Source organism: Cervus canadensis, chromosome 11 (genome assembly GCF_019320065.1).
Source record: "Cervus canadensis isolate Bull #8, Minnesota chromosome 11, ASM1932006v1, whole genome shotgun sequence".
NCBI classification, from domain to species: Eukaryota; Metazoa; Chordata; class Mammalia; order Artiodactyla; family Cervidae; genus Cervus; species Cervus canadensis.
In genome coordinates this window covers 53,201,295-53,212,457 of record NC_057396.1, presented here as the reverse complement: position 1 = coordinate 53,212,457, position 11,163 = coordinate 53,201,295, and the positions used below count along the sequence as shown (strand labels likewise).

Sequence of the window (11,163 nt, the reverse complement as noted above, 5' to 3'; positions counted from 1 at the left end):
GTCACTTCCTGTGGGTCTGCAGGCAGAGGGAGAAGATGGCGGCCCTGGGGGAACCCGTGCGACTGGAGAGGGGTGAGTGGGGCCGAGCCTGGGACCGACGTGGGCGGAGGAGGTAGGGGAGTGCCTTGTCGTCCAAGCGGGCGAGTGGACCAAGCTCCGAGACCCCGAACCAGGCTTTCCCTCGCTCTGGCGCCTGTGGCCACAGATGTCGATGCGCCGGGCCTGGGGAGGGGGCTGGACGCTCTTGACTGATCCTGAGACCCCCTTTGTGTTCACATGGACTGTCCTGGAGTACAGCATAGCTCACCACCACCTGTCTGCATTCGCAGACACACACTGTATACCCGCTCCCTGGGTTGTTACGGCCTACTATGCGTTCAGAGACGTGTCAAGCTGAGCAAATATCCCACGCCCAGTTCGGGCAGACTACCCGCCCTGCCCGTATTGACGCGTTCATACACAGTGTCCCCGCCTTCACTCACCCAGCCGGAACACGCAGCGCGTTCCCACCAAACCCCCTCTCATTTAGGCACAAATGCCATCATTACTTCCACCACAACCTCGCTTGTATACATATTGGGGATATTTCCTGACTGTGGTGCCCCTCCGGGTACGGAGAAGGTGCTTTATAAACAATCCTTCTGCTGTGGTCCTGGAAAGAAGGTTGCATAACTAGAAAGAATAGTAATTGTAAATTACGTTAAAGTGCAGCAGCATTCTTCATTACAAATCCTAAGATTGCTAACTGGTTGATTGCTTGCTTTTTAGAGCAGGCTGTCAAGGAAAATAAAACCTGTTCTGCTAAGTAATTAAAAACCGAAAAGCCAGTGAAGTAAAAGACTATGAGCCTAAAAGCGTACTGTTGCAGTTTTTTAGCATTCCACTATTCCCCAAATTCTTTATTTCATATAATTTCAAGTATACTCTTGGCACCTGCATTAGAAGTCATCAGTAAGAGTCAAAAAGTAAAACTAGACATTTCGAGTACTAGTAGTAAACAAAGTATAAGATGGAGATGGACAGTATCTTGTAAATATTAACATTTGCATTTACAGTCTGAATATTTAAGTAGCTTCTGCTCTAAAAAGAGGTACATTTTTAGAACTGAATTTTGGAGTCTTTCCTCATATCTTTACACAGACCCATGCACACTTAACATTATTTATTCCTTGTGGTATTCACTATTTGTAAGTCTCTTTACAAGTAATGTTTTCCTCCAGCCCACCAGACCATTAATTAAAGTATCCTTTTGACAGAGTAGCAGCTTACTCTGGGAAGATTTGCTAAGTTAGGCCTAAGACTGTGATATGTTCTTCCAAGCACAATGACACTGTGCTTTGTAGATGGGAACAGATTTGTCTGGTGTTAACTGGAGTAGGTGTTTTTCTTTGAAAACTAGTTGTAGAATTCTAGCATGTTGGCAGTCTTTTGTATTGTTAAGTACAGTACAAAATGTGAAGCTTCACCTCTGGCATTTAGTTTTGGTAGTCATGACTTTTTGTTTTCTCCTGTTTCAGAGTTCATTTCAGTTGCACAGTAAGAGTGCTTAGAACCTGAGGATAAGCTATTAGTGGATGCCATTTAGTAGGATAAGAAAGATTACATCCACTCTGATTCTGACTTAGCATTCTGTTTAACAGATTCTATTAAGAAGCTCTCCCAGCAATCCTATAGTATAAAATTAGTTCATATGATCAAGATCCTGAATGCCTTCACAGATATTGAAACAAGATTTAGTGGAACACATTTGAGAACATACTGGGTACAGTTTAGGTTCGGTAAAGACTATTTTACTTTTTCAATTTTTTGTTAGTTGGAAATTTTCATATAGCTTGTGTATTATAATTTTGTAGGTCAGAATATTTGATGAACCAGCACTCCCCATTCATCAGCTATTCTGATGGTGGGAGATGAGAATGGGGAAAGTTTTTTTCCACTGCATTGGATTAACATCAGTTTAAGCTTCTGTTCGGAGAAGGCAATGGCACCCCACTCCAGTACTCTTGCCTGGAAAATCCCATGGATGGAGGAGCCTGGTAGGCTGCAGTCCATGAGGTCGTGAAGAGTCAGACACAACTGAGCGACTTCACTTTCACTTTTCACTTTCATGCCTTGGAGAAGGAAATGGCAATCCACTCCAGTGTTCTTTCCTGGAGACTCACAGGGACGGGGGAGCCTGGGGGCTGCCATCTATGGGGTTGCACAGAGTCGGACGCGACTGAAGTGACTTAGCAGCAGTGAGCTTCTATTACCTGAAATTGAAAAATCTACTTCTTGCTTCACTACATTTATTCCTAATTTTCCAGTTGCAAACAAAGACAGCCATACTGATTCTATAAAGAGAAGAGTTCCAATCCTCTAGTATAATAGAAAATTTGGAATTTCTTCCGCTTAATACAAAAGGAGGGAAGGAACTTTAGAATAATAAGTACTCTAGCCCCCTGTGGTACAAACACTGTTAAAAAAAAAAATCAGGGGAGAAATAGTATGAAACATGATGAATCTTGTAAAAGTTTCTTAATTTGTAAAACACTTTTCCTGACACTTCCCAATGAGAACTGCCTAACATGCTTAATATATGTCTATAAAAGTGTAGAACATCTTAATGTTTCTTATTAATTGGTGCCAATGTAACATAACATTTATGCTTGCCACATGCCAGGCCCTTACCATGTTTTTTTGTTTCATTGGTCATGTAATTCTTATAAAGGAGATACTGTTATTTCCATTTTATAGTGGAAAACAGACACAAGGAGTTTAAGTTACTTGCCCAAGATCACCCAGCTGTTACTGATACCAGACTCACAAACTAATTGCTTTGTATTTTGTAAACATGTATTTGATTGAGCTTGTCTTAATTAAAACACTGTGTGATGATCCTAAATTGAAAGCAGACCAGTTAGTTTTACTCATTTGTAGCATTGTTTTAAATTGTGTTGCTGCCAGTAACTAACTGCACATGTGATTGAAGAGTTTTTGTATGTACATATATATTAAGTTTTCTTTTGGGAAATAGTGACTTCATTAGCACATGGCGTTTTATACTGCTCAGCACTTTGGTTACTATTGATGGTAGGTAAATTTTTACTAAGTAGCTTTTGATAATGCTGTCAGCTTTTCTGAAGTACTACAGTGTTCATGTGTCTGTCACATTTGAGCTCCAGTTCTTTCCTGTGACGTTTAGGACTTTATATTTGTTTTCCTGTGTCTCTTAAAGATATGGTTTTTCAGATTTTATGCATGTTCAGCATCAGTTTTTCTTCCTAATCTGCTGTAAAATTTAACATTCTTCTCAGGCTTTACATTCCCACCCTCCATACATGAACCCCCATACACACAAGTTCATACTCTTAGGCTTTTTTTCCTCTGTGTTCTATATATTTTTTGTTAGCCATTGAGGAATAAATCCTAATGCTGCGCTGTTACAGAGGCATTTAGAGAAAATTGTCTATCGGTGTGTGTTTGTTTAACTCTAGATATTTGTAGAGCAATTGAATTGTTGGAAAAACTGCAAAGAAGTGGAGAGGTACCACCACAGAAACTTCAGGCTCTACAAAGAGTCCTTCAGAGTGAATTCTGCAATGCTGTAAGAGAGGTAAGTAAATGGGATTAAAATTGACTATAAACTTGAATTATTTAGGGTAAGATAACATTCTGCAATTTGAGTTTGTAGTTTCTTAAAGTTAACTTTAGAACCTACCCTTCTCATTTTTGGAATTTCTAACAGAAAAACGTGGTACAAAGATGCATAACTTTTTCTGAAATTTTGACACATTCATTAACTTTAAAAAGAACTCAAGCGTGTTATATTTTGAGATTTAAAATCACAGTGATACCTTTGGGTTTTGCAGGTATATGAACATGTCTATGAGACTGTGGACATCAGTAGCAGTCCTGAAGTAAGAGCTAATGCAACTGCGAAGGTACATTTTTTTCATTTACTGAAAGTGAGAGGATTCATCACAAATTAGAGGTTTAAAATGTGGAGTTATTAGTTTCATAATAGATTTATTTTAAAAACTAACAAATAGTGCCTTTCAAGCTACACTAAACTCAATTACTGAAAAGCAGGACTTTTTAATTGGCTTTACAAAACACATTTTATGCAGTCTAGATGATACATTAAAATATATTTGCACACAAATAATACATATATAATATGTGGTTGCTGTAGGTAATATATATCAGTTCAGTTCTGAAGTTCAGTCGCTCAGTCATGTCCGACTCTTTGCGACCCCATGAACTGCAGCAAGCCAGGCCTCCCTGTCCATCACAAACTCCTGGAGTTTACTCAGACTCATGCCCATCAAGTCGGTGATGCCATCCAGCCATCTCATCCTCTGTCGTCCCCTTCTCCTCCTGACCCCAATCCCTCCCAGCATCAGGGTCTTTTCCAATGAGTCAACTCGTTGCATGAGGTGGCCAAAGCATTGGAGTTTCAGCTTCAGCATCAGTCCTTCCAATGAACACCCAGGACTTATCTCCTTCACGATGCACTGGTTGAATCTCCTTGCAGTCCAAGGGACTCTCAAGAGTCTTCTCCAACACCACAGTTCAAAAGCATCAATTTTTTGGCGCTCAGTTTTCTTCACAGCCTAACTCTCTCATCCATATATGATCACTGGAAAAACCAGAGCCTTGACTAGACGGACCTTTGTTGGCAAAGTAATGTCTCTGACTTTTAATATGCTATCTAGGTTGGTCATAACTTTCCTTCAGAGGAGTAAGTGTGTTTTAATTTCATGGCTGCAATCACCATCTGCAGTGATTTTGGAGCCCAAAAAAAGTCTGACACTGTTTCCACTGTCTCCCCATCTATTTCCCATGAGGTGATGGGACCAGGTAATATATATATCATTATGTAAATATTCATCAAAATTCTGAGGTATGGATTATTAGTCTCATTTTATTGGTGAGGAAGCATCAAATTTGATTACTTGCTTCAAATTACACAAATAGTAAATGGTAGATCTGAGGTACTCCCCTATGTTGCCATTCACTTAACCTTAACTCTGCAAATAGCAGGTTACCTCCTCAGAGCTACAGGGAGCAGGTTTTATGTATTTTTCTGTACCAGTGTTTTTCCTCAAATAATTCAAGCACTGATCTCTGTCCATCATCTGTGGTGGTGGTGGTTCAGTCACTCAGTTGTGTCTGACTCTTTACAACCCCGTGGACTGTAACATGCCAGGCTTCTCTGTCCTCCTCAACCTCCTGGAGTTTACTCAGATTCATGTCCTTTGAAGCCATGATGCTATCTAGCCACCTCATCATATGTGGTTAGAATAAGTTACTGTCAGTAGTAGGTGACTTATACTAAAACTAGTCATTAGCAGGTAACTATTCATTGATAGTTAACTGATTCACAAAAGGCAATATTGGATTCTCTGTTGAGTCATGTGGGTATTGTTTGACCGAGTGGGAAAAAACAATTAAAACTTGGGTTTAATTCCTGACTTTCACAGCCTCCTGAACTTCTGAGCCTTAGTTCCATTATCTATAAAATGAAGCCTCTTTAAGAGCTTAGAGTATTCAGCAAATCTTGATTTTCTCTCTTCCTTCCCATGTTTCTCATATACCCTGATCTAATACACAAAAAAATAGTACCAGATTACTGAATTACATTTAAAAGCAAAATGAAACCCGAATCCTCAGCCTTGTGTTAGAACTCCTCTGAATTGGTCTAGATTTGAAAGATGCGGCTCCGTACGGGTTCATACACAGTGGGAATAGCACCACAGCCAGAATGACTGCGTGAAAGGGCACCTGCTGCATTCAGGTCACACACGGGTTGTGCCAGCCCACACCCCTGAGCGTACCAGGCCGACCAGCCCCGAGGGTGGCGGCCTGCGAGGAGAGGGGTTCTCCCTGTTAGCGTGCACAGTTCATCCCCAGCGAGGCCTGCTTGCCAGGCACTGCACAGCAGTTCTGGGCACCGGCGGGACCGGGAGTGATCTGAACGACCTCAACACTGCATAATCCCAGAGGAAGCTTTCCAGTCGTCCTCTTAAAAACACTATCTACTTAGCTTACATTCACTCTCAGTGAATTTGTGGACATTCAGACATCAAAAATACTTACTTCAAAAGTGGTTTTTAATTTGATACTGATTTCTAATTATCAGTATCACTGTGATTCCATAGTGATAAGAGAACACACTCTTACAATTTCAGTACCTTTAGACCATGAAATTTTTATATTTTGTTTTATGTCCCTGGATATATTTCAGTTGTCTACTGGTTTATAGTCTATGGGAACTTGAATAAAATTTATATTCTGCTATTGTGTGAAAATTGTATAAATCTTAATTATGTTCAATCCATTCATAGTGCTTTTCAGGTCTACTATCTCCTACTTTTCTATCATTTTATTAATTTTTGAGAGGTTGATACTGAAACTTCAACTAAAAATCTTAATCTATTTTAAAAATATATAGTGGGACTGTATGTAACTTGGTTCTATATTTTTCAAATCTGTTGTAAATGTGTTACCATACCCGCATAATTTAAAAAAGAAAGAAGAAAAAGTGGTTTTTTAAAAGGGACAAAAGAATGAAGTAAACAAAGGTCCTATTTTTTTAAATATATAAAATTTTCTTTCAGGCTACCGTTGCTGCATTTGCTGCCAGCGAAGGGCATTCTCATCCTCGAGTTGTTGAGCTACCAAAAACAGAAGAAGGCCTTGGGTTCAATATTATGGGAGGCAAAGAGCAAAACTCTCCAATCTATATCTCTCGAATAATTCCAGGTGGAATTGCTGATAGACATGGGGGCCTCAAGCGAGGAGATCAGCTCCTTTCTGTTAATGGAGTGGTAGGGATGCATTTTATTTCTACTTGACCACTTGGGGGTGCATTTGAGTTATAGAAACAGTTGTGCCCGACTCTGTGACCCCATGGACTGTAGCCTGCAACACTCCTCTGTCCATGGGGATTCTCCAGGCAAGAATACTGGAGTGGGTGGCCCTGCCCTCCTCCAGGGGATCTTCCCAACCCAGGGATCGAACCCAGGTCTCCTGCATTGCAGACAGATTCTTTACTGGAAACTCAGAAGCAGGACATGCAGGGAAAGACCAAGAAGCTTTGTAGTTTAGAAACCCCTTGGAAGACTCTTAGGCACTGCTCTTTAGTGAAGTGATACTTTTTGAAGCACTTTGTGTGTGTTTTGCTTCTTTCCAATGTAAATTAGCAGTGCTTAGTGTGATTTTTATGAAGTTACTAAGCTCTTTAGTAGTTAAGGTAGTACATTGAATCGAAAGCCTCTCCTCAGTTTAACTTTATCAAATAGCAATTGCTTGATTTACTTCTTGACCTAGTGAAATAATAGGGCATGTAGGTTGATATGCTAGGTATTTGGAACTTAAAAACCGGTTCCTGGACTGCAGACAGAATATGATTTAGCAGACAATTTTACACTGATTAAAGTGACAAAGCAGGACTACTTCATAGGTTTATAGTTTGAAATGCTATAACATTAAAATTTTTTTACTTGTATATGTTTTAAACATTTTTCATTTTGAGTTAACGTACAAAACATAGATATTAATTGTGTTTCTGTCTGTGGTTTGTTTTTTCGTAGAGTGTTGAAGGAGAGCATCATGAAAAAGCTGTAGAACTGCTGAAAGCAGCTCAAGGAAAGGTTAAATTAGTAGTGCGGTACACACCCAAGGTCTTGGAAGAAATGGAATCACGCTTTGAAAAAATGCGATCAGCAAAACGCAGGCAACAGACCTAATGCAGTTAAAACCTTTCTGTTCCATTTTGCTTTTAGCTAGAGAAGTTTTACTTGTGACCTACTGATGGCCACAATGCCAATGATTGTAAAAACAACAAACTTCCCGTGAAATCCTCCTTGCCATTTTATAAATACCTATTTTAACATCATTTATGGTTCCAGAGATGCATACACTTTTTTCTGACTAGAAAAAGTAAAAAGGTAATGAGGGCAGTTCTGTCCTGCTGTTTTTACAGGCCTTTTTCAACAAATGCAGATTTTGTCATAAAGTTGTTATAGATTTTTAAAAATGCTTTTTTAATATTAAAATGTACTTTTACATTCTTAAATCTTTTTTTAGGAAAAAAGATTTTCTTTATTTGCTTATTTAAAAAGAACAGTTCTCCATTCTTTTTTTTTTTTTAACCTGTAACATTTCTTTATGCTTTTCCAAGAAATTACACGTAACAGTCTCGCAGTTCATTACACTATCAATTCATTGTTAACATCACTGCTGCATTTTGTATTTGAAACACACACATAATATAATCAATGGTAAATTATAACTCAGCACAGTGGAAGTTTTTTACTTTTATTTAAACATAATATATAATGAATATTTGTTTGTACTGATTTATAAAAGTTTTTAAACACTGATACAATCATTGCTAAAATATGTATTCTTTCATAATATTTGAGCAGTGAGGCAAGAGAATGTAATTTGATTGTTTGCATTACTGATTACATCTTTCTGTTTATATTCAACTATATCATAAATTACAAATGCAATAAAGGTTTAGGTTTCTTTTGCAAATTTTTTTAATGCTATTCATTGTTATTTAAATATATCTTATTTTTCATCCTTCCATTCCTAGAGATAAGCCAGTTGGTTTGTGATGGGATATAGCAAAGGAGAAAAAATAATACCTTTAACCTCACTAGCCTCAAGAGTTATAGCTCAATTTAAAGAATTGATACTAAGTAAGAAAAAGAAAGATATGTTTAAGATATATAGAAATTATGATGTGATGCATTTCATAAGAATCTGCATATGCTTTGTGAAAATGAGTAAGAACTCATTCACATTAAAATTGTTGGATTAAAGTCGTGATTCTTATGATTGAAATGTAATGATGAGAATTCTGAGATACTTGCATTTGTCCACTGGATGTCACTGTTTTACTGAAAGGCAGCTATCGGTGGATGACTGTGACTGAAGTCTTTAAAGGCAGAAATTAAGAGTTAAGGAACATATTCAGACACAACTTATAGGAACATTTGGCTTTTAAAAATTTTAAGTGACAGGTGCTAGAAAGAAAATAATGGATTGAAATATATAAGGACTTTAGAATAATTATCAACCCTGTGTAAAGAGTGGGCATTTTGTGACATTCCTTCAGGAAGAATAGAAATGTGTATCTTTTTCTGCATGTTTGTGAGCACTGTGAGTCTTAAAAAGATTATTCCAGTTTTCAATGATTTCAGAATTAAAATCAATCAGCATTGTTATTTATCTTTTAGGTATTGAACACTGGATTGCATGGTTGAATGTGTCTTTAGTCCACTACAAAATGTGCTTGTTATTGATAGGATCATGTTGTTGAATTGTATATTTCCAAAATTAATTGATGTTTTTAAAATGTTGAGACCAAAGTAGGGTAGAAGAATTATGGGCTTAATTTAAATGTAAAATTATTAGAGGTATTTGTTGTAGAGCTTTATATATTAAAGAGAGGTATTGGTGCATATAAAAACTAATATTATTGTTGTGCTTGTATTCTTGCATTACAGGGTAAGTAAACCCTGAAGAAATCTTATTTTAGTATTGCTACAGCTGCAGTAGCTTTTAAGGGTGTGTCAACATTTCATTATAAATTATAGCTTCCTGGTTCAGTATCTCAGCTGTTTCAGAACTTTCAGCCAAGTTAAATCTTTTTTGGTGTTGAAACTTAGTAAGTTGAGTAAGCTATTTTTTGTTTCTTCTACAGTAATCCACAATCTGTTCTTTGTGTGGGTTGGCACTTATTTATAATTTTTAAAATATGGATAGCTTAAAAGAGCCAAATACAGTAGTTTTGCCTGCTCCTGTTGAGCATGAGTAGCAGTAGTTTATTTTCTTTAACGCAGTTTTCATAGTGTATCCCAGAATTTTAAATCATGACCATAGAAAAATGCAGTCATTCAGTGGCAAAGATGTATGATAGTGGTTTAGTATAATGAGGAAATGAGGGGAGTTTTCATCTTACAAATGTATGGTTTGTGAACATAACTAAGACATAGTAAGTAAATAATAGGTATTTGATTTATAAATTATAAATATAAATTATCTTCCCTCCCCAGTTTCCATTTATTTTCTTGGTATTTCAAAATGAGTTGACTTAGTGATTCTCAACCTTAGCTGCATATTAGAACACCCTGCAGGCCTTCAAAAAGGCAATGACACTTGAGTCCTACCCCATACCAACTAAATTGTAATCTCTGAGGTGGGGCCAGATGCTTATTTTTTCAAAGCTTTCCAAATGGTTCTAAAGGATATCCAGGGTTGAGGACCACTTGTTGCCCCCTTTTAACATGCTTTCATTACACTGGACTCTGTTTGGAAGCGTCAGAATAATTCAGTTTACAGCTACTACTAAACAGCTGCACAGGTAAGGGTCAGTTGTATTTCTCAGTCGTCTCTTTAGGAATAAAAGGTACTTGGCATTCCTTAATGGGGAAGTCACTACAGCCTAACTTTTTCTTTCTTTTTTTAAATAAAATCTGCTAGTAGTTTAAATGTAAGTTTTTAATGTCTGGCACCTTTCTGCCCTCTTTGCCTTTAAAACTTTCAAAAATAAATGTCTGTTATTTGAGAAAGCATGTTTAAAAATTGCAGATGATATTTAATAATATTTTCATTGATAATTACAAACTGTCTTAATATGGCCATTTTATCCATTAGTATAACACTAGGTTACAGTGGCCTCATTCTTTGGGGTTTGATGATTCAGATGTGTTTTTTTTTAAATCGTTGTCTTCCTCTTCTAAATTTTTGAAAGTTACTTTGCTCAAGTACTTAAATAGTTTGGCTCAAGTACTTTGTTTACAATATAAGTGGATATTATAGCATTTAATAGAAGAAATGGCTATGGCTTATCTGAAAAGAATGTCAGCATGACTTGGTGTAGACTTACAAGACTATGTGTTGTGAATATTTTATTATGTGGAATGATCATTGAAATATCAAGGACTCTAGTAATTGTATTTCCTGAATAAATGTACATTTATGAATTTTCTAACTTACATTTTGTTGTTCCTTTGTTAACAGTCTGGTTTTATACTTTTTATTGTCCAAAATGTCACTAATAGTGTTTCTTCAGAGGTTGTTGTAGTTCTGTAATGATGAAATAGTGGAAAAGGGCTTGTTCATTAATTTTCAAGAACTTCCAAACTAATTTGTATATGGATATAG

General features: G+C 37.1%; 1 protein-coding gene across 1 annotated transcript; it reads left to right on the top strand.

The window, feature by feature from the left end:
- The first annotated feature begins 5 nt into the window (after positions 1-5).
- On the top strand, positions 6-10,994 carry LIN7C (lin-7 homolog C, crumbs cell polarity complex component). The gene is made up of 5 exons (XM_043481848.1): positions 6-72; positions 3,477-3,595; positions 3,852-3,923; positions 6,603-6,812; positions 7,578-10,994. Exons 1-5 carry the CDS (start codon positions 36-38, stop codon positions 7,731-7,733), a joined length of 594 nt encoding a protein of 197 aa, XP_043337783.1. The 5' UTR covers positions 6-35; the 3' UTR covers positions 7,734-10,994.
- Positions 10,995-11,163: the final 169 nt, after the last annotated feature.

Excerpts from the sequence above, each read along its gene's own strand:
- LIN7C (XM_043481848.1), top strand. The coding sequence starts at position 36 with ATGGCGGCCCTGGGGGAACCCGTGCGACTGGAGAGGG. Across the intron at positions 73-3,476 it reads ACCCGTGCGACTGGAGAGGG|ATATTTGTAGAGCAATTGAA; the intron begins GTGAGTGGGGCC and ends GTTTAACTCTAG. Across the intron at positions 3,596-3,851 it reads TCTGCAATGCTGTAAGAGAG|GTATATGAACATGTCTATGA; the intron begins GTAAGTAAATGG and ends TGGGTTTTGCAG.